Source organism: Ascaphus truei, chromosome 7 (assembly GCF_040206685.1).
Source record: "Ascaphus truei isolate aAscTru1 chromosome 7, aAscTru1.hap1, whole genome shotgun sequence".
Taxonomy (NCBI): Eukaryota; Metazoa; Chordata; class Amphibia; order Anura; family Ascaphidae; genus Ascaphus; species Ascaphus truei.
In genome coordinates, this window is record NC_134489.1 from 48,951,702 (window position 1) to 48,976,428 (window position 24,727).

At 42.5% G+C, this 24,727-nt stretch overlaps 1 protein-coding gene across 1 annotated transcript in view; it reads left to right on the plus strand.

Annotated features, from left to right (window-relative positions):
- DNAH7 (dynein axonemal heavy chain 7) overlaps positions 1 to 24,727 on the plus strand; it is a 330,067-nt gene that overhangs the window by 63,231 nt on the left and 242,109 nt on the right. The window contains exons 15-18 of the mRNA XM_075610041.1: positions 2,807 to 3,031; positions 3,958 to 4,104; positions 14,881 to 15,566; positions 17,560 to 17,746. Coding sequence (XP_075466156.1) covers positions 2,807 to 3,031; positions 3,958 to 4,104; positions 14,881 to 15,566; positions 17,560 to 17,746 — 1,245 coding nt within the window. The remainder of the gene's footprint in view (positions 1 to 2,806; positions 3,032 to 3,957; positions 4,105 to 14,880; positions 15,567 to 17,559; positions 17,747 to 24,727) is intronic.

Here is a 24,727-nt window from a genome sequence, read left to right on the forward strand (position 1 = left end):
AGCCTTTCTCCGTCTCATAAAGCCTGGATTCGCATGGGTCTCCATCCCCATCTTTATCCCCCTCCCATCACTTCCCTTCAATATCGTATTATGTTCCTAATTCTTTCTGCCTCTCTCTACTTCTCCAGCATTCTTGCTTTCTCCTTATGTGTCAACTGACTGCCTTTTTCTTTCTTCATCTGCTTTCTGTGTATAGCTCTGGCTCTCATTATGTGCCACCAGCAGGGTTGCCACGACTCCAGGTTTGACCCAGAGAATACAGGTTTCTGCAAGGTATCTCTGAGCAACGGGTTGAGATTGGAAATTTCAGGAATACTGCAGAGCCGGCTGGGATGTTTTGGGCTGGGACATGTGCAGGGCCTCGGCTCTTACCTTCTCGATGGTAGCATGTCCCCCTGCATGGTCCTGTCAAGATGGCTCTGTGACGTCAAATGGCATTGTTTTGCCATGACAATGGGACGTCATGTGATGTTGCGTTCTCATGGCAACATGATGTTTCATTGCCCCACAGCATCACGTGACGTCCCGTTGTCATGGCAACACGGCACCATTTGCCATCGTGGAGCCTTCCTCACAGGACCATGCAAGGGGAGATGCTGCCGGATGATGCCACTGGAGAAGGTAAGACATTTAAATATTGGGATTTCTGCATCACGTTGCGGTATCTTTGTGTCCCATATTAAGGCAGGAAACTCTGTAACTCTTTACATGGGGTTTATTTACAGGGGTTAAATAATACAATAACAGGCCCACCGTCCCTTTAGTGCAAAACAAATGATAAAAGAAACACCTATCCTTCACAGGAGACTGACTAAACAGCAGCTCCCTAGCTAACCTACTTCCAGGTTAAACAACAATAACTACAGTCACATATAGAAAAGAGTTCTTATCTTTGAGGTGCGGGGGAATCCCTCCCAGGGCTCCAGGTAACTTCCTCTGGACCCACAACAGCTTCACTCCCTCTGCAAGGTTGGAACGTTGGTTCCTGGTGACAGGCTGTATCCTGCAGCTTTGTGGGGGACTTGAACCCACGAGACTCTAGGTAATCCTTCTTTAGCTCCAAGGTCCTGGGCAGGACATCCTGCTTCAGCGCAGTATTGTGTCCTTCCTAAGCATCTGACACCGTCTGAGCATTGAGCTGCCGGTAGTCCACACAGAACCAAGTGGTTCTTAGGTACCAGGACTACCGGACAAGCCCTTGGGCTCTGAGACGGTACAATTACCCCTAGGATCAGCATCTCCTCTTCTTCCCTCTCTATACTGCCCTTCACCTCTGCTAATCCAGATAGGCATACCTATGCAGAGGTCTCTGATCTCCAGTGTCCAATGGATGGCCAGTAATATGTTTTCTGCCCGGCTTGTCCGTGAACAGAACCCTAACATAGCCGTTGCCTGCACCCTTTGCTGTGCACTGAGCTGTGACCCTATCTCTACCTGCTCTATGGTTCCCACCTGCCTAGATTCCCTTGGAGGTCAGGCAGAGTATTGCTCACCGGGTCCCCCATCGGAGGGCTACAAATAGCCAGCACTGATGACACACTCTGTTGAGGCACCTAGAGGTGTGAGGGAAGCGGTAACCTTTCACATGTAGTGTTGGTGCACGTGGGTACATTCCTGGGTACTCGTGTACGCCAGGGTATTTCTCAGATAAGCCGCATCCGTGATCCCACAATGTAGGGCCTCTGACACAATCTCCTATTTCCTTACTTCCGGTAGCACCGTGCGGCTGTTCCACCAGGACTGGGAATCCTCCACTGGTTCTCTCCGCTACACACTAAGGGCAGGTCCCTTACTAGTGGCCAGTCCTTTAATACTCCACTACGGTGTAGGGGAACTAGCTGGGGCCTAGGGGGAACGGGTCTGGCCTAATCCAGGGGGCTTTACTAGCTCCCTGTACACTACCTCTCCCTTCGCCGGCTGCGTCAGGACTGAGCACGCCACCCCCAGTCCGCGGAGGAAATCCTGAACAGCCATAACCTCCTCTTCCTGCAGCGCCAACCTCAAGATGTCCATATGTATGTGGCTGCGCCAACCACAACATGGCCAACGCAACTCACACAAACCCTCCCAAGCGACGGGACCACTGCCAGGGAGGAGGCAAGGGAAGTACCCTGCTACATAAAAAATTATAATTTTTTTTTTAAAGAAAACCGCACACCCCTAGGGTCCCCTTAGTATTCCTGCAACGTTTCAGGTGCCTAGTTTTCATGGTATTGGAGCTACTGTATGGCCCTGGCAGAGAAACAGACAGAATCTCTCTTTTAATATTATAAGCAATATTTGCATGCCATTGTGGCATCATTAACTTCTTTAGGGCATACAAGCCCTTGATGCTTTTTAAACCATTTACAAATGAAGTTGATAAAGACCTCTCATAGGTAAAACACTGCCTATTGATGCACAACCATATGTTCCAAATACACATATTTAATACTTGTGCAGCTTTATGTACTTATACCCTGATGGTCAAAGTGAGCATTGTCAATATATTTGAGCAGGAGTTTGCCATTGTTGGATGCAAGTGGAAACATCATGGGGAGCGATTTCTTTGTCTGAAGGATGGGTACATATAGGGTATATGCAAAAACTGGCAAGACATTTCAATTGAACGTAGCAGGATTCCTTCTTCATTCTTTTGTAAACTCTCAGGTTCATAGGGCATTAAGGATTTGCTGTATGATTATGAACCACTGTGTTTTTTTTTATGTTTTCATTCATTACCTATTATTTATGTACATAATTAGTAAAAAAAAAAAAAGAGCGGATATGTTATTAAAAAAATGCATTTAATCTTGTTGTACATAAGGCATACGTTCAGAAAGTTGAAGCTGAAGATATGCTGGATTTGGAACAGAAACTTGTTGAAGCTAAGAATCGCCTTACTTTCCTGGTAGATTATGCCATCTTTTCACCTGCAGACATTCGTTTGAATAACAGTACTTTTCAGTGGCATGACCGCATGGCAGCGATTTTTGAAGAACACAGAAAGATAATAAAAGACAAGACAGAGCAGTATCAAGAAGGATTAAAGGTTAGAAATACATGCCGATTACAATTCCACTTTAATTTTAAGAAAAGGAGGTTCATTTAAGAATTGAAGAAAATATTTTCTTAGTTTTACAGCAAAAACATTGCCTTCATTTTTGCTACAATACCTTACAAACAACTTTTTTAAGCACAATTCCACAATTTATAGCCTACAGTACATTGCCAGTACAATTGTAGAATTGATTGTACCCTACACAGTAACACATTTTTTTTTATTGTTTAACCTGAACTTTAAGATGTCTTTTCTTGTACCTGACTAGATGTTTGTTTTTTAAATTAGACAAATCAGAAATGATTGTTTTGTGTTAGAATAGGTTTCACTTCCTTTATATTATGTCCTTGTACTGTATAGGCAGAGATGTCTATACATGCATACTTATGATTATGTTTCTATAGGTGTGGGGTCAATTTAGCCCAGGGTGCCGGATAGCTGGATACATTATCTAATAATGTACATAATAGGATGCCAACTATTTATTGTTCACTTACTGTACTACCATGCACCAGATGTTAATGGGGTTTTCAGGTTCAAATTCCAACCCTAAAGAGCTTACAAACAGATATGGAGACTTGATCAATGTTACAGAAAGGTGACAAAGGTTATTTAAATGTTTTCACATGCTTTAAAGGCTATATCACTATAATACTCTGTCCTAGCCTAGTAGTAATGGTGCTATCTTGGTAGTGGGAGAACTTTCTCTGAAATCCAGTGCCACCTTTCTGTGACATTTGGAATGCTTGTTGAACAATAGACTTACAGTAGGTGGTATTTTCAGCGGATCCCACATAACATTAGGTATAATTACAGCAGTTTTTTCTGTAGTTTTCTTTGCCCATCTTGGTAAATAGAAGCAATATTATTGAATTATATTAACGAACCATTAAATAAAAAATGTAATTTCTGAATAGCTTCACTGCGAGAGGTTTGTTGAAGAATTGGAAACCTATGCCAAGCAGGTTGAAGAATTTGTAGCATTTGGCGACTTTCAGGAGGTAAACAAATATCTCAGAAAGGCACAAGCAATGAATTCAAAATTGGATATAGCTGCTGAAAAGGTTTGTATAGCATCTGATTTTCTTTTGTTACATTAATTCTATGTACTATAATTGCTTACTGCTAAATATAGAAGATTTTTTTCATGAAAATTCCCTGCTGTTTATTTTAATGAACCATTTACATGTGTGAATCAAGCTGATTACAAATACTACTTATACATACAAATCTAACTGTATTTTTAACTACTTAAGACAGCCATTTTTTTTTAAATGTTAGGTTTGTCTTTATTTCCTGTATCTTTTATTATATTTGAATTACTAGTTGTAGGTTAAGGGTATAGTCTCTGTATTGGTCCTGGAGAAGTGTATATGAGTTCCATACCATTATTGAACCAACAGGTGAGTTTTCATGGGTTTAAATTGTGTGTACAAAGCTTTTTCATATGTACATAGACACACAAAGTGGCATATCCACAAAACTCCGTTAGCCTATTTAACCAAAGGTTAACTTAAATTAACGCTAGTTTAATTATAACGACTATGCTCTGAAGCAAATTACAACGTTAACTTCATGCTACTCCTTAAATAACGTATGGTTAGTTTTTTTTTCTGGTCGTGCTAATGATATGCGAAAAAGGCATACCCCATAACATCATATATTCACTAAAGACCATTCAAGTAAATGCAGTGATTTAACCTGACTTATTTAGGTTATACCTAAAGGTGGGGTTAGCACCATCCACACCACCATTGAAATATGGGGAGGAGGTAGAGCTAAAGATAGAGAGATACTTGTGCTCAAAAAGGAGCATACCTTAAATACCTGTGAGATATGCAAAGCACATTTAAATTACTCAAAACCCACACCCACTAAAATATTTCCATAAAACATATATTGACAAGCCTTATGCCCCTTGTGTTGAAGGGGGTACTTGTGTGAAGCCCAACAGGATTATACCCCACAACCGCTGCTATTTAGGGTGGCAGCTCCAGCATTGAACTATCTCAGATGCTGGATAGCTCCACTGTCACAGCATACTGTGCTAGAGGATTACCTTTTTGCAACTCAATGTTGCTTGTGGCTCCGTTTGGTGAATAAACCCTTTGTTTAACATATTCTGCCCTGGTTTTTTTTAAATTGGAGCAGTGCTCTCCATGTTCCTGTTATGCAGGACATTTCACCTATACTGTACTTTTAAACTCTACCGCTCACACCTGTAGCTGATCATACTCGTTGACATTCTCCCGACTTTCTATAAAAACAGACCATTACACACCACCTCGATCTCTCTCTTCCCCCCTCTCATCTATCAATCAATCAATCAATCCCTCTCTCTCAATCACACTCCCTCCCTCCTCAAACTCAATCCCACTACCTCAATCTCTCCCCATCTCACACTCAATCCCACTCCCTCACCCCCCTTCCTCACACTCAATCCCACCCCCTCCATCAACCCCTCCTCCCACTCAATCCCACTCCTTCAATATGCCCTCCTCACACACAATCCCACTCCTCCAATTCCCACCTCCTCACACTCAATCCCCCTCCCTCAATCCCCCCTCCTCACACTCCATGCCACTCCCTCAATCCCCTTTTATACTAAATCTCACTCCCCTTTCACTCAACCCCCTACACACAATTCCCCCTCCAACACCCACACAATTTCTCCCCCGCCTGCACATGGCCCACACAACCCTCCCTGCACAACACCCACACAATTCTCCCCTCCTGCACAAAACACACAATCCCCCCTCCTGCACAATACCCACACAATCCCTCACCCTGAACAACACCCACACAACCCCCTTCCCCTCCTGCTCAACACCCACACAATTCCCCCCTCCTACACAACCCCCACACAATTCCCCCCTCCTGCACAACACCCACACAATTCACCCCTACACAACACACACATCCCCCCTGCAGAACACCCACACAATTCCCCCCCTGCAGAACACCCACACAATTCCCCCCCGCACAACACCCACCCAATCCGCCCCTGCACAATATGCAGACCATTTCCTCCCCTGCACAACACCCACACCCCCCCTACACAACACCAACAGAATCCCCCCCACACAACACCCACCCAATTCCCCCCCGAACAACACCCACCCAATTCCCCCATACACAACATCCACCCAATTCCCCCCTACACAACTCCCACCCAATTCCCCCCTACACAACTCCCACCCAATTCCCCCCTACACAACACCCACCCAATTCCCCCCCTACACAACACCCACCCAATTCCCCCCCTGCACAACACCCACCCAATTCCCCCCCTGCACAACACCCACCCAATTCCCCGCCTACACAACACCCACCCAATTCCCCCCCTTCACAACACCCACACAATTCCCCCCCTACACAAAACCCACACAATTCCCCCCTACACAACACCCACACAATTCCCCCCCTACACAACACCCACATAATTTATCTGCCCCTGTACAATACCCCCACAATTTCTCCCCCCTGCACATTACCCCCACAATTTCTCCCCCCTGCACATTGCCCCCACAATTTCTCCCCCATGCACAATACCCACACAATTTCTCGTCCCCTACCCCCCCCCCACCTGCAAAATATACACACACAATTTATCCCCCCCTGGTCTCAGGCCTCTGATGCCGCACTGGTCTCACGCTCGGATGCGGAAGTTGGGGCTGACATCAGTATCGGTGTTATACATTTACATTTGTTACTCTTCTGTGAGTCTCTTTTACCATAAAATTGCTTTTATCAACGCTTTATAAGTCTTTTTACATAAACCTAAAATTATATTTTAACACTCTTTTTGATCTTCTATCTTGTAAGTTTTTTTGACCACTTTGTATATCTTATTGAAGAGCACTGATCTACGCTATTTACATATACTGTATGAAGAAATATCTTACTAGTCATTTACCTGCGATGATAGCCTCCATTTCAATAAGGATACACAAAAAAAGTTAATGCAAAAATAATTTATTACTTGACCAATATTGAAAGAGTTTTTTTTAGACATACATACATACATACATACATACATAATATTACAAACTGCTATCCCACATCCTCAACACAGGCAAGGACTTCCAACAGTAAGCACAGTTCTATGACGTCGAAGAATTGAGCCTTCTTCATGTTAGGTTTTGTGATCACTCGAACAAAAAACCTGAAATGTTATTGCTTATGTAGACGATATTGGAAACATTTGTAATAACACATATGCCTATTTTTGTATACCGTTGTTCATACTTTTGACCAATTTTCTAATGTGTCCAGTTCTGCTTTATATTCAATATTTTTGTGTGTGTAGTGCATAAGGTAAGGACTTCTAATTCCATTTACAGATGGAGCTAATGTTATTGCACGTTATGTGTAATGAGATACTAAATCAAATAATTTAGCAAATCGCATCTCCATTGTACTGAATTGCAGAATAATGCGTTAAAACCTGCACCAGCGGATATGTGGTATCATGCAATAACGTTAGATGTATCTGTATATATTGTATGTCTCTATGTACTGTAAATATATACCTATAAGTTTGTATGCACTGTACACACACACACACACATACACACATTATATATATATAATGGGGAGAGACAGGGTTGCAGACCTGTCTAAGACATGCAAACGAACATACAGTAATATTTACAGTTGCTTTATGCTTTACTGTGGAGGGTTTTTGTCACTTTTTTTACCCACCATAACCATAATAATTGTGGTGAATACCTAGTCTAGTCTCAACCAGCATAGCCAGTAACCAACCTCACACTGATGATACCCATCAAGGTTGAAACATGTCTGTGAGTGGGTTTACTGGCTTTGCATCTCATTCCAGCCTCTGTCTAAAAGCTGTGTTTAAAACAGTATGCATTGGCTTGAGGATTTGCTTGTGTAATACGAGCTTGAGACATAAGGTGGCACTGTGTGCTCATTTGCATGTCATTTCCCAGAATCCCTTGCTGCAGTGGAAACGCTGTGTGCTGGGCGATAATGGGGAGAGACAGGGTTGCAGACCTGTCTAAGACATGCAAACGAACATACAGTAATATTTACAGTTGCTTTATATAAGTATATATATATATATATATATATTGTGACAGAAACCAGGGGATGGTAATAAATTCCATATACAGGGCTCCCAGGATACTGAACAGTTTCTGTCCTGTCTAGGCTGAACAGGGCAGCCTCGTGGTACATGCACTCCATTCCACAGTTTGTCTGCTGCCTGTTTTCTGTCACCTGTCATGCTGATTAGAGATCAGGTATATAAAACCTGTTTCCTCTCCCCCTCCCCAAGAGCCTGGAGGCTGGAAGGCTGCTGAACTACAGAGGGGAAGAAGCCTCTCCCCAAACAGGTTCAATCATTCTGTTCGTTTGTCTAAGACTGCAAAGGTACTTATTTTGTTGGTGGAAGTGGACAAGCCACTTCCAACCCTGAGTCAGGGAATATCTAAGTTTAAGTTATCGCTCAGATGAGCAGCTTTTTGTTTGGCTTTGTTTTCTGTTTGCACTGTGGCAGTCTCAGTGCCTGGGACTGAATAAACCAGGCATAGCCTGTTTAAAGGAACAGTACGTGACGTCTCATCATTTAACCTACCCTAAAAGACTGTGTTCTAACAGTCCCGGACAGACGGCGGAGCCCCGGAGTAAGCCGTTTGTCACATATGGTGGAGAACGCGGGCAGAACACTAAAAGGTCTGCGGGTTAAAGAACTTTGAGAAAAGAAAAAAAAAAGGTTTTTTTTACTCTCTCCAAACAAGATGGACGACGTGGTGAGTGCGCTGGTACGCAATGTCGCTGTCCAGAAAGACGCGAATGAAGCCCTGCAACAGGCGAATAAAATCCAGCAAGAGACTAATGCAAGACAGCAAGAAACAAACCGCTTGCTGAGAGAGGAGCAACAACGGTTCGCCCAGGGCTTGCAGCAGGAACTCGAGATCCTGAGGGGGACTATCAGTAACCTTCCACTGGCAGAGGCAGCCCTGTCCCGAAAATGACCAGGGCAAGCCACTATCTTCAGAAGATGGAACCCTCGGATGATGTGGAAGCCTATCTTCTCACGTTTGAATGCACGGCACAGAGAGAGGGATGGCCAGAAGCTGAGTGGGCTGGTCTAATCGCACCCTTCCTAAGCGGCGAACCCCAGAAGGCTTACTTTGATCTAGAGCCAGCCGAAGCTAACGTCTATGCAAAATTGAAGTTCGAGATCCTCGCCCGCCTCGGCGTAACCACGGCTGTTCGTGCCCAAAGGTTTCACGCATGGTCCTTCACGATGGATAAAGCCACCCGAAGCCAGATGTATGACCTCATCCACCTCGCCCAGAAGTGGCTACAACCCGAGATCAACTCAGCAAGCCACATCGTGGAACGGTTGTCATGGACCAGTTCTTGAGGAAACTTCCCTCTGCCTTACGCCGTTGGTCAGTCGGAGTGACCCCCACAATGCGGATGAGCTTGTGGGCCTCGTAGAAAGGTACAATGCAGCAGAAAGCACCCGCAACCCACAGTCGTGGAGCAACCCCACTACCCGAGGTTCCAGGACTCTTCCAGAGACGGTAAAAGGGTACCAGGGTTAAGGGGCGCTGAAGAGCGGCAACCACCTTCACGCAGCACCAGCAACAGTGGCTCGCGTACTAAGGGCAATAGCCAACATGGGGAGCCGGGAAAAGGCTCTAAGTGGGACATAGACTATGTACCTAAATGTGTAAATTGTTATGAGAGGGGCCACACAGCAAAAATCTGCCCACTAAATGATGAACCCATGCAATGCAACAGCGTGGAACCTTATTCGCTGTGGTCCCAATGTATGGGCCCTAGCCCAGAGGACCCCTTGAATAACCATCTGTGGGCATTTGTAAAGGTTAATGGTAAGAGGGTTCGGGCACTTCTTGACTCTGGGAGCATGGTCACACTAGTGTCCGAATACCTGTTGCCCATTAAGAAGAAACAGGTAAACAGTTCACAAAGAGTGGCAATTTGTTGTATACATGGGGATAATCATGAATATTCCACTGTTGATGTTTTTTTTGAAACAGAGTTTGGTTCTTTAGATTTCAAGGTGGGTATTGTACCCAAACTGGCACATGATGTGTTAATAGGGACCGACTTTCCCCATTTTCTAAAAATGTGGTCCCCCGCTCAGAATAGCGCCCAGAGTTCAATAGCGAACCATAACGAAGTATTAGAAGAAACAAATCCTTTCCCTTTTTCAGAAATGGATGTTGACGAGGGCCCAAATAAGAAGGGGGAAAAGGAGGAGTGCTGTAAAATTCTCCTCCCCATCACTACTTTGGTAGGGAATACCCCAAATCAAGATGTTGATCAGGCACTTACCACCCCAGAACCGGATAAGACCCTCGCTGACCTAGAGGTCAGTCCTGGGAGTTTTAAGAAGGCCCAGAGGGAGGACCCCACATTAGCGGTAGCAAGGGGAAATATACGGGACCAGAATAGTACTCCTGGCCAACCAGATAGGTCACTTGCTTACCCCTACTTCGAGGTAGAGAAAGACCTAGTATATCGGGTTGATAAAAGGAAATCAGTTACAACTAAACAATTGTTGGTACCACGGACATTCCGTAACGTAGTACTACACCTCGCACATAGTCATCCATTGGGGGGACACCTAGGGGTGGAAAAGACAAAAGAAAAGGTTCTCCGAAGCTTCTATTGGCCTGGGGTTCTGGCAGAAATTACAAACTATTGCTCCTCATGCCCAGAATGTCAGATCACCGCCCCGTTCAAAGCGTACCGCAGCCCATTGGTACCCCTTCCCATAATAGAGGTACCATTTGACCGGATTGCTATGGATCTAGTAGGACCCCTAATAAAGTCTGCTGGGGGACATCAGTATATATTGGTAATATTAGATTATGCCACCCGATATCCGGAGGCAGTTCCCCTACGTAGCACCTCTGCTAAAAACATAGCAAAAGAGTTAGTAGTTCTGTTTTCCCGGGTCGGAATTCCTAAAGAGATCTTATCTGACCAGGGAACACCATTTATGTCCCAAGTAACAAAAGAGCTATGTAAACTCCTAAAAATCAAGCATCTCAGAACCTCAGTCTATCATCCACAAACAGATGGTTTAGTGGAAAGGTTCAATAAAACCTTAAAGAGCATGTTACGCCGGGCGGTCGATAAGGATGGGAAAAACTGGGATTGTTTGTTACCATACCTGTTATTTGCCATTAGGGAAGTTCCCCAATCATCCACAGGCTTCTCCCCGATTGAACTATTGTATGGCCGACACCCAAGGGGCTTACTGGATATAGCCAAAGAGACTTGGGAACACGAGGTTACCCCTTACAGAAGTGTAATAGAGCATGTTGCCCCGCTGCAGTCCTACCCATAGTGAGGGAACACATGGAGAAAGCTCAAGAAGCACAGAGGAATACGTATAATAAGGGTGCTAGGGTCAGAATTTTTATTCCAGGTGATAGGGTACTAGTTCTGGTTCCCACCGTGGTGAGTAAATTCCTTGCTAAATGGCATGGGCCATATGAGGTCTTGGAAAGAGTGGGAGAAGTAAATTTTAAGGTAAGACAGCCAGGTAGGAGGAAACCTGAGCAAATTTACCATATAAACCTACTCAAGCCCTGGAAAGATAGAGAGGTCTTGTTAACCCTAGTACCCCCAGGTCCGTCAGAGAATCAAGAAACTGACCCAGAGGTTAGCATAGCTGAAACCCTGTCCGTGCATCAGAAATGAGAGGTCCAGAATTTAGTGAGAAGAAACAAAGAAGTCTTCTCTACACAGCCAGGTAGAACTAGCGTAATTGAACATGACCTAGTCTCTGAACCGGGGGTCCGAGTTAACCTTAAACCATACCGAATCCCAGAGGCCAAGAGAGAGGCTATAAGTTTAGAGGTTAAAAAAATGCTAAAACTAGGTGTAATTGAGGAATCCCAAAGTGGGTGGAACAGCCCTATAGTTTTAGTCCCAAAGCCAGACGGTACAACAAGGTTTTGTAATGACTACCGGAAACTAAACGCGGTGTCAAAATTTGATACTTATCCTATGCCCAGGGTGGATGAACTTGTAGAGAGACTGGGCAAAGCCCGATATCTCACAACCCTAGACCTAACAAAAGGGTACTGGCAGGTTCCCCTCACAGAAAGGGCAAAAGAAAAAACAGCCTTCTCAACCCCAGACAGCCTCTTTCAGTATAAGGTGCTGCCTTTTGGCTTACATGGAGCTCCCGCCACATTCCAAAGAATGATGGATAAAATTTTAAAACCACATGCTCGGTATGCTGCCGCCTACCTAGATGATGTGGTAATCCATAGTGAAGATTGGCAGTCCCACCTTCCAAAGGTCCAAGCGGTGCTCGACGCAGTTCGGTCTGCCAGACTAACTGCTAACCCCGCTAAATGCACTATTGGTCTGGAGGAGGCCAAGTATCTGGGGTATTCTATTGGTAGAGGGTTACTCAAACCACAATCACTCAAAGTAGAGGCGATACAAAATTGGCCAAGGCCAGTTACAAAAAAACAAGTAAGGACCTTTTTGGGGTTAATTGGCTACTATAGAAGGTTTATTCCCAATTTTGCAACCAAGGCAACCCCACTAACCGACCTCACAAAAGCAAGAGGACCGCTAATGGTAAAGTGGTCCCCCGAAACCGAACAGGCCTTTAGAAGCCTGAAAGAAGCTCTCTGTGCCCAACCAGTGTTGGTCACACCTGACTTCTCCAAAGAGTTTGTAGTCCAAACCGACGCATCTGAGGTAGGGCTGGGGGCGGTACTCTCCTAGGAGTCTCAAGGGGAGGAGCACCCCATCCTTTATTTAAGTAGGAAACTAAATCCCCAGGAGAAAAATTACTCCATAGTCGAGAAAGAGTGTCTCGCAATAAAGTGGGTTGTAGAGACACTCAAATATTATCTGTTGGGGAGAAAATTCCGGTTGGTCACAGATCATGCACCCCTTACCTGGATGTGTCAAAACAGGGAGAAGAATGCTAGAGTGACCAGGTGGTTCCTAAGCTTACAACCCTTTAAATTTTCTGTGGAACACAGGTCAGGGCACAAACATGGCAATGCCGACGGGTTGTCAAGGATGCACTCCCTAATATCCATGGTCGCTCATCCCTCGAGGTCTGAGCTGGGGGGGAGGATATGTGACAGAAACCAGGGGATGGTAATAAATTCCATATACAGGGCTCCCAGGATACTGAACAGTTTCTGTCCTGTCTAGGCTGAACAGGGCAGCCTCGTGGTACATGCACTCCATTCCACAGTTTGTCTGCTGCCTGTTTTCTGTCACCTGTCATGCTGATTAGAGATCAGGTATATAAGACCTGTTTCCTCTCCCCCTCCCCAAGAGCCTGGAGGCTGGAAGGCTGCTGAACTACAGAGGGGAAGAAGCCTCTCCCCAAACAGGTTCAATCATTCTGTTCGTTTGTCTAAGACTGCAAAGGTACTTATTTTGTTGGTGGAAGTGGACAAGCCACTTCCAACCCTGAGTCAGGGAATATCTAAGTTTAAGTTATCGCTCAGATGGGCAGCTTTTTGTTTGGCTTTGTTTTCTGTTTGCACTGTGGCAGTCTCAGTGCCTGGGACTGAATAAACCAGGCATAGCCTGTTTAAAGGAACAGTACGTGACGTCTCATCATTTAACCTACCCTAAAAGACCGTGTTCTAACAGTCCCGGACAGACGGCGGAGCCCCGGAGTAAGCCGTTTGTCACAATATATATATACATACATACATAAAAATAAATGCTCACATGCACAGTTATAGTTATTTCATGTTGTGTGCATACCACTGTAAACATTTTTCTCCAATTATTGTTCAGAAGCTTATCTTATTCTTTTGCCAAAATATGAGAATTCTACTACTAAAAGAAGGTAGTGAGGTAACTTTTAGGAATGTTGAAGAGCTCCCCTTACTCTCTTACCCAACAAAATTATCTTGCCCATTCTCCAAATATGCTAGGGTTTGTCTGTGTATGGATGCCCTAGTTCTAAGAAACAATATTATAAAATAAATAAAATCATTGTATTTAATGACATCATGAATCATAAATCGTTTTAAAAGCCATAATAAAATGTATCCAGAGTGCAATTTTAATCCATAACACTGGCATGGTTTAAATGCTTTCATTAAGGTTCTCATGTCAAGAACTTTATTCTCAAAGGGAGTAGGTGGTATGATACCTTTTATAGAACCAAGATGTAGTTGATTCCAAGCTTTCAAACCTCTCAGGGTATATATGTTTTGAAATTATGGTGTCACACACTTTATTCTAAATGTGCTTACTTTTGCCAGAAATCTATATACTTTATTGCTAGATGATTTCATAATCCCTGTTGTGTGCTGATTGATCATGGTGACTGAAATAGGGAGAACAGCTTTGTGTTAATTTGAACACTGTTTATATATATGAAGAAAAGTACTCCTTGGTGCTGGAACTTTGTATGATTATCAAACACACATTGTAATAATAGAGTATTGAAGCAATATTTTTCTGTAGTCATTTCCATATCCACAGGAGAGTGTCCACATCATCATCCAAAGTTCCAGCGCCAAGGAGGACGTTTTTTCGTGTACTGTTATCAAGAAGGATTACTTGGACAATCCTTCAAGTCTTCTAGGCTGCAGGACATTGGGTAATTGTACAAAATCGGTATTGTAACTATTGTCTGTACACACACTACTCTGACTAAGGTTGTATTAGCGCTAAAGTTGTGTTGAATCTATATACTGTTTTTATATATATATATATATATATATATATATATATATATATATATATATATATATATATACATATATACATATATATATATATTACCCCAGAAGAGCCATATTTTCAATCATATTTTACCATTACAGATTGATCAACTTAATGCAGAGGAGGAAGCATTTGGTTTGGCTGCTTCCCAGTATCCTCAACGAAAAAAAATTCAAGATTCTCTCAATCCATTTTTGAAGCTCTATGAAACTACTGTTGAGTTCAACACCAAGCACAAAACTTGGATGGAAGGACCTTATTCTACTGTAAACCCTGACCTTGTAGAACAAGATGTAGGAAATTACTGGAGAGTGCTATATAAGCTGGAAAGAACTTTTCATGATTCTCCAAATGCCCTTTCTTTGACTTCTAAGATCAAAACCAAAGTGGAAGAATTTAAAGAGTATATACCCTTTATTCAGGTTGTTTGTAATCCTGGACTGCGTGACCGGCACTGGGATTGTATGTCAACGATTGTTGGCTATTCGATTAAACCGCAAGTTGACACTAATATCATCAAGTTTATAGAAATGAAACTCCAGCCTTTTGTAGAGAAATTTGAAACCATCAGTGAGTCAGCTAGCAAGGAATATTCACTTGAGAAAGCGATGGAGAAAATGATTTCCGAGTGGGATATAATGGAGTTTACCCTCCTTCCTTATCGAGAAACAGGAACATACATTCTTTCATCTGTGGATGATATTCAGATGCTACTAGATGACCACATTGTCAAAACGCAAACCATGAGAGGATCTCCTTTTATTAAGGCTTTTGAAAAAGAAATCAGGTAAAAAAATTCAGGTTATAGTAATGGCTAAGATGTATTAAGCAGTACTTATCTGTAGTACATTTATGTCAGTTTAGTAAATCTGGGCCAATATATCTTATGGAGCATTGTATTACAGTAAAATCATCTTATCCAGTTTACCACATAGGAACAACTGCAGAGTGTACCAATCAAATTAGCACCAGGAATAAAATTGCTATAAAAGTATTAACATTAAATACTGATATATATATATTTATATATATATATATATATATATATATATATATATATATATATATATATATATATATATATATATATAAAAGAACTCTTGCATAAATTGTCTTATCATCAATGTTTTATCAATCTCCATGAAAAAGACTCAGCTAGTAGAACACCCTTTCAAGGCTTTTTCACCAATTTCTAAGCCAAATCTAACATTTTTACATTAAAAGCATATATTGGAAATGTAAGCACATTTAATGTTGCCAATGCTATGCTTCCATACAAATCATTTAGTTGCAATAACTACATGTATTTGTTCACACCTATAGAAGTTGAATTAACGCTCTCCTATTATACCAAATAGTAAACTTAGGTGCAATGGGGTGAATACATATGATACAGACCAAAGTTAACCTAGGGTTAACACTAGAACCCCATTTGCTGCACTCTTACGTATAATGTAAATACCGTAGTGGTAGGGGTATACAATAACCCACTAGAGGAGTAAATAGGTCTCCTCAAATCGACACATGGAGGTGAGTATTGTTTTCACAAAAAATTACAACATTTTATTTCATTAATACACAACAACAATATTTAAAATATATACATATAAATAGTTAAAATTCCCCAGGTAGGCGGTTGTTAGGGTATAGCTATGCTGGATAAATGTCCAGTTTAGGCTAAAATGCTCATATACAGCAATATTATTCAGTTCTAAATACTATAATAGTGAAAATAACTTTTATGGTATGGAGTAATATGCAGATATGGGGTGACTCCCTATCAGACAGATGCTGCTAATATAGTGGCATAATTAATGAGTCAGCTAATATTACCAGAGTGTAGATATTCCTTGCCAATGATAGTAACCTCATAGTTATAGCCACATAAAATAAATGGTACTGCTTAATGAAACAGGACGTGACAATGCCATGTAGTGGTAAAGGAGACAGTGAAAAGCACACAATGCAACAATTCAACCACCCTTGAACTACTGTACATGCTACAATGTAGCAAAGCACATAACACAACCTGTGGTTAGTACCTAAAGTAGCAATAGAGGAAATGCAAAGATATATGGGTATAGTGATATTATAACCTGTAATTAACAGCTTCTACTGTACTTCAAAAACTGCAAAAAACTGCAAATAAAGCTTAGTACTGAATGCAGGAATTAAAATAGCGCTGTATACGACCGTATAGTATTGGTGCTGGTTACAGGATGCTGCCGATAGAGTTATATGAGGTATGAACAAATACATCTATCTAATCACATTCTCTGCTTCCCCTACCTTTCGTTCCTTATATCACTAGTACAGTACTTATGTTCTGTGGTTTCTGTATCAAGAGGATGCAGATTGATCCATAACACAATGTAATCACTTTTTGTTTACATAATCAAATATATGAATTCCATGGCATGGGTTTATTACATCTGACACAGACCTCAACACCATCTCAGAGTTGGCAGATTTAATTGATACAAAGAGAAACAAAAATGTACCAGTTATGGACTCAAACTTTGATTCATCTCACTATAATGTTGCACAAGTAACTCACTGCACTTATCGATAACCACTCCTTAAATCTCTCATTTATTCAAGTAGAGCAAAGCACTGGCACTCCTATCCTCTTATTCACTCAAGTGAACTTAAGGCAATGGTAGTTTTCATGTATTAATGCCTGATGTACACTTTAGTGAATAACCCCCTTAGTATTAACTTAAAGTACCATCATTATGCCCATACAAGTTTGGAAGCTGATTCATATATGTCCTTAACAGAGAGTGGGAAAGAAAATTGTTGCTGCTGCAAGAAATCCTAGATGAGTGGCTAAAGGTTCAAGCAACTTGGTTGTACTTGGAGCCCATTTTCAGTTCCCCAGATATAATGGCCCAAATGCCAGAAGAAGGCAGGCGGTTCTCTACTGTAGATAAAACATGGAGAGACTTGATGAAACATGTATTGTTGGTAAGTAAATGTAACGATTGATAAGACATTTATTTATTTAGAAAATGTTTTACCAGGAAGTAATACATTGAGAGTTTCCTCTCGTTTTCAAGTATATCTTGGGCACAGAGTTATAATGACAGATACATGGTTACAAAAACACGGTTACATTAGTTAGGGGTCTGCAACCTCTCAAGGAAGAAGAGCCATTTTATAAAAAAAATATTTCTCCAAAATATTCCGAGAGCCACAACACATTCATGAATATTACATTCCTACAAACACATACAGGTGATGGTTAAGGGGACAGAACCGCTGGAATGGCGAATCCTCACAGGCATAGGTTTTGGATGTTGGGGTATCGATGTGCAACCCAAATATTAAATGGGAGTCAAACCATATGCCCAGATATTTGAAACAACAGGGGCTAGGATGATTTTAGAGTTTGTTCTGATCTGAAACTCTGTCACTGGTAGCTTTAGAAGTTTAGCCTTGGTCCCAAATACCATTGTTACAATCTTGTTAGTGTTTAAAACCAGTGTTAAGGGCAGGGGGAGGGAGTGGGGTGTATTTATTTAAAAGTATTGTTGTTGGGTTTTTTTGGCACAGGATTGGTACCGCAGGCCAGCATGGACCCCCGGACACCTGCATGGACCATCGCTGGCCTATAGTATCATTCCTGTGCATAAAAAAAAATATATATTGTATGTATGTTAGGGGAGTATAGGGGTTGTTGGGGCAAAGGGGGTGGGTGGGTTGTGTATTGCAATGTTTATTGGGCGCAATTGTCCCCAATAAACATGCTATTGAGCCTTAACCCTCTCATTGCCTTAGTGAATAGCCACTGAGGTAATGCCCGTTAGTTTGTGAATGGTAACCCGGTGAGAAAAGAAGTGCAACATCCAACCTCTGAGCATCCATCCGATGCTCAGAGCAAAAGCCCGCCAAAATTTGGAGATAAACTGGGACCCTCGATCGGACACAATAGAGAGTGGGACTCCATGGATACGAAAGATGTCCTTAATAAAGATGTCTGCCAGAGTGGCAGAATTGGGAAGACCCTTGAGGGGTATGAAATGCGACTGTTTTGAAAACCGATCAACAATAAAGTCCATTGAAAGGTGTGTCCATGGGTGCTCTGGTATGGGCAAGGGACAAAGAAGACCTGACAGTTTTATCCGTGAGGATAAAAATAGGATTTTTGGTACAGTGGCAGCCGCCTTTATCCTCCTGCGGCCGCCACCGCGGGAATTTTAAAAACGCGGAGGCGCGCAGCTTTTTTCCATCAGGTTTCCCGCGCCACGGGCACTTTCAATGATAAGCACCATTAGCGCTTATCTGATGATGCGGCCGCCATGCTGGAAACTCCGGGAGAAACGGAGAAAACCCCCGTATTGTTCCAGGTAAGTAGGAGGATAGGAGGGGCCGCAACAGTACCTTAAAAAAGATGTCTCCACTCTTGAAGAGCAAGTTTAATAGCTAAGAGTTCACGGTTGCCCACATCGTAGCTTTGCTCAGCGGGAGAATTTTTTTTGGAAAAGAACCCACAAGGATGTAATCTGTCTTGAGGGGTTTGCCTCTGAGAGAGGATAGCTCCAGCGCCTATGTCTGACGCATCTACTTCCAGAGTGAAGGGAAGTTTGGGGTCAGGATGGCGTACAATGGGGGCAGATACGAATGTTTTTTTGAGAGAAACAAAGGCCTGAAGTGCTTTAGGAGACCAAGAAGAAGTATCTGCACCTTTTTTAGTAAGCGCGGTAATTGGGGCAACAGTGGATGAGAAATTGCAGATAAACTTGCGGTAATAATTTGCGAATCCCAGGAATCACTGAATTGCCTTGAGTGACGTTGATAGTGGCCAGTCTAACACCGCTTTGAGTTTCTCGGGATCCATAGAGAAATCGGCATCTGATATGATATATCCCAGGATGGAACTGAATGTTTGATGGAACATGCATTTCTCCATCTTGGCGTAAAGATGATTCTCACGAAGATGATATAAGACCAGCTTGGTATGTTGGATGTGTTCGTTGAAAGATTTAGAAAAAATAAGAATGTCATCAAGATAGACAATAACGAAAGTGTTGAGAACATCCCATAAAATCTCATTCACAAACTCCTGATAAACAGCAGGAGCATTACACTGGCGACACACTTTATTCGAGCTCGGCTAGTCCCACGAATTCGGGTATAACCGGGTGTATTGAGGTTTGTGACTGTTTTCTGCCCGAGTGCATTGAGGTATTTTCCAGGCAGGGATTGAAGCATTTTATTCCCGCTGGCTGCAATACTGCACAGTATATATATATATATACTGCATTACAATTCATGAATTTATGCCATCTGGTAGACACGCGAAGCATTGCTGCCTATTAAATCCTAATCATTATCATTTAACAGATCAGCCGCCCGTCAGCCAGGCATGAACCCAGGCTGGGAAGGCAAACGCAACGGGGCTTGTCAGAGGTGAGGAGCGGCGCATTCCAGGTATCTGCCAGGTACATACTGGGTATTTGCTCGAATAAAGTGTGTCGGTGCAGTACATAGTCTGAAAGGCATGACCAAATATTCGTAATGACCATCTCTAGTGTTAAATGTCATCTTCCACTAATCCCCTTGTCGTATACGTATCAAATTGTAGGCCCCTCGAAGATCAGGCTTGGAAAAGATGACAGAACCTTGCAAACGATCAAAGAGCTCCGAGATGAGTGGTAGGGGATACTGGTTCTTAAGGGTGATTTTGTTAAGCCTTCTGTAATCTATGCATGAGCGGAGTGAACCGTCTTTCTTTTTAACAAAAACGAAACCAGCCACAGCTGGGGAAGAGTAGTTCCTAATGAAGCCTTTTTTTTTAAATTCTCTTGAATGTACTCTGACATTGCTTGGTATCAGGAATAGATAACGGGTAGGATCTTAACTTAGGGAGGACAGCTCCAGGCAAGAGATCAATGGGGCAATCAAAAGGGCGGTGAGGCAGAAGAATTTCAGAACGAACTTTATCAAAGACGTCAAGGAAGTCGTTATACTGTATACTTCAGGAAGAATAGGTTTGTCTGATTTAGGGGTATCTAGACTGCAGATATGTTGCACTGGAGTGACACAGGAACCGGTACATGAGGGGCCCCATTGAATGGGTTTTTTGTCAGACCAATCTAAATGTGGATTGGCCGTTGGAGCCAAGGGAGGCCCAAAAGTGCCTGCATCGAGGTCGAGTGGATTATGTCCAAAATTATGTCCTCCTTGTGACCATCCTTAGTAGACAGAGAAAGTGGATGAGTTTCCAAGGAGATGAAGGCAGGCTGAAGAGGACGTCCATCAATGGCCTGCAACCCGATAGGCACAGATTTCTTTACCAGAGGAATCTTGTTCTTGATAGTAAAATCTTGGTCCACAAAGTTTCCTCCAGACCCAGATTCGATGAAAGCGGAGGCGGAGGTAAGGAAGCCAGGACCCTCAAGAGAGACTGGAAGCAGGATTTCTTTACTGGAAGGAGAAGCAGAAATGGTGCCCAATGAGATCCCAATAGTTGAATGAACACAGGGCACAAACAGATTTGGAATAACTAACTCATTTATTGATCCAAACACAATGTTTCGACCTTATTGGTCTTTATCAAGTTACATAGTGGCCACTATGTCACTTGATAAAGACCAATAAGGTCGAAACGTTGTGTTTGGCTCAATAAATGAGTTAGTTATTCCAAATCCGTTTGTGCCCTGTGTTCCTTCAACTACTACTTGCATTTGATTGATTACAGGTTATTGTTCAAACACAGGAACACCGGTAATTGTATCATCTTTTATTATACTCTTTTTAGGTGTGCAGCATTTATTTCATATATTTAGGCCCAATGAGATCCCCTCATACCTCTTTGGGTGTTGGCGTTCTCCCTGCTTAGTGGGACAGTGAAGTGCCAGATGACCAGGCAAACCGCAGTAGAGACAGAGACCTCCATTCCTCCGGCGTTGTTTTTCGGAAGAAGAAAGTTGGTGGCTTCCTAGTTGCTTAGGTTCTGGGACATCAAGAACTGGGGAAATGGTAAGAGAAAAAATGTGAATGGGAACATTAGTTGTGCAAGATCTTGGGTGATGACGTTCAGCCCTCCTCTCCTTGAGGCGCTGATCAACGCTAATACATACGGCAATAAGTTCTTCCAAGTCAGTAGGACGCTCATGGGCAGCCAATTCATTCTTAAGTGGTTCGGACAGACTCTGCCAGAAGGTTGCTGATAAGGCCTCATCATTTCAACTTGTCTCTGCGGAAATGGTCCGGAACTCAAGGGCATATCTTGCGACAGATCTGCGACCCTGTGACATATGAAACAGGAAGGATGCTGCAGTAACCTTACGGCCTGGGGTGTCAAAGACCTGTCTGAATTCTTTCTTGAAGCGTGTGAAGTCCTGCATGAGCTCTGGTCTCTGCTCCCAGATGGGAGATGCCCATGCCAGGGCGTCAGGAGAGCAATAATGTATGCCACTTTGGATCTATCAGAAGAGAAACGTGAAGGGGTTAACTCAAATTGTATATCACATTGGTTGAGGAAACCTCTACATCCATGGGGATCACCCGCACAATGATTGGGGGTAGGGAGACGAGGTTCAAGAGGAGGAGTTTGTTCAGTTTGTGGTTTTCCAGACTCCATCTTGTGGTTGCTATAGGGAAAGTTTCTTAACTTCTCGGGTTAAAAAAAATGACCTGGTTCTCTAATAGATCAAAACGGTCACGGAATGCGGCTTGGCCCAACTCAGGGGGGTCCATGTTCGTTGGGCGGAACATTTTGACCCACTAGATTTAAGTAATTTTCGTACCCTTGATGAATTACTTGAGGAAGGTTTGAGGTTACCTGTGGAAGGACCATTCACGGACGTTCGGAAGAAATCTACCTTTATGCCTTCTCTGGCTATGAACTCAAATATTGACCAAACTGGTCACAAAAGAGATCATGACACTCCCTAGTAGAAGAAGAAGCAGGCGTTTAGATTCTTTAAGTCAGAAGGGATGGAGGCATCGTATCAGAATTATAAGGAATGTAAAAAAATTGCAAAAGGGCAATCAAATTAGCAAAAATTGATAATGAAAAAAGGATTGCAATAGAAAAGTAAGATCAACCCTAAAAAGTTCTTTAAGTACCTTAATAACAAAAAAAGAGAAAAGAATATATAGGACCCTTTCAGAGTGAGATGGGCAGGCAGATTATTGAAGGTAAGGAAAAAGCAGAGGTATTAAACAATTTCTTTGGCTCTATGTTTACCAGGGAAGAATCAATTTCAATTGTAGTGCCACAGGAGGAAGCCACAACCCCCATAATAATGAACAATTGGTTAAATGAGGAAGAAGTTCATCTACTTAGATTTTGCAAAGGCTTTTGATATAGTTCCACACAAGAGGTTGGTGTACAAAATAAAGCAAATTGGACTCGGTACAAATATATGCACCTGGATTGAAAACTGGTTGAAGGATAGACAACAGAGGGTTGTCATAAATGGAACTTTTTCAGGTTGGGCTAAGGTCGTGAGTGGAGTACCTCAGGGATCGGTACTGGGACCCTTGCTTTTTAACTTGTTTATTAATGACTTAAAGGTTGGCATCGAGAGCAAAGTCTCCATCTTTGCTGATGATACTAAATTGTGTACAGTATGTGATGGTAGGGGTAGCTGGGGGATACAATAAAAAGAAATTCCGGCTATTTACCCCTAAAATATCTGGGGAAGAACAGGGAATGTGTAAATGTAACCCATATCTGTAAGAATGTATTTCCAAGCATGGATTCTTTATTCCTTGTGACAATCCTTCCTCCTAGTTTAGAAAGCCAGCATTGTCTTATGATGTGATTTGGGCTAGCTGTGTGTAATTCTAAACCCTGTTTTTTTTACATAATTACCTTATATCTGTATTTATACCTGTGTTAGAAATTCCCTCCAGCTAGGTACAGTAGTTGGTATTGTGTGGTGATGGAATTAACATGTCAGCCCTGCAAATGTAAATTATGTTATGTGCCTGTTCCTATCGTTTCTATGGAGGGAGTTTCTGTAATCCCTTTAGCTGAACTGTTTCATAGAAAAGATTTGGTCAGAACAAAGGTAGTAAATAGAATCAGATACCAGGTCTGAGCCCCAGGTACTGTTTATCTTGGCTGGCTACCCTTGCTCAAAGTTAAAGGATAGCCACCAAGGGGTATATACAGTAAGGAACACTTCTGGTCAGAGCAGGGGTTACTGTAGTTATCCCTCAGAGGGAGAGACACTCTGGGAAGGAGTGTGGAGATTCCCTCAGAGGACCATCTGAGAGACACTCTGGGAAGGCGTGTGGAGTTGGACTGTGACCAGCTGGAGATACAAGTCAGAGTGGCTGCTGTGTGTTCAGCACTCTGATATCCTGAAGCGGACAGAGGAAACCCATTTGAATTGGGTCCCTGCACCTAGGAAAGGTAGATCTCACTCCCCAGGCCCCTGTAAATGTGTATATTTTTGTATTTTGTATTCTTGTGTGTTTCTGAGGTCTTATCCAAAATAAACCTAATTTTATTTCACTGCCTCTGTGACTTATCCCTTAAATATAAATGGTGTTAAAAGTCCTGGTCTACCGTGACAGTGGAAGGTAGTAGAAACAGAGCAGGATGTAATTTCTCTTTAGAAGGACTTGTAGAGACTGGAAACTTGGGCAGGTAAGGCAGGTGAGGTTTAATACAGATACATGTAAGGTTATGCATTTGGGAAGCATGAATAAACAGGTGACTTACAATTTAAACGGAAATAATTGAAGAAAAAAAGAACAATGTTCTATGGATCGGTGCTACCAATATATGGTTATAAAGTCTCAGAATAAATATTGTAACCATATAAGTCTTGCTTGCAGAAAGGATACTAATAGTATCAAAGTGTCTGGTACATGTAAGGGATGAATGTTGAATGTATGGGAAGGTCCTGGTTGATAATGCAGACAAGGGTTGTGAACTGCAGCCCTTAACTCGTTCTCTTCCGAGTTGGACACCCTCCCTAGAGC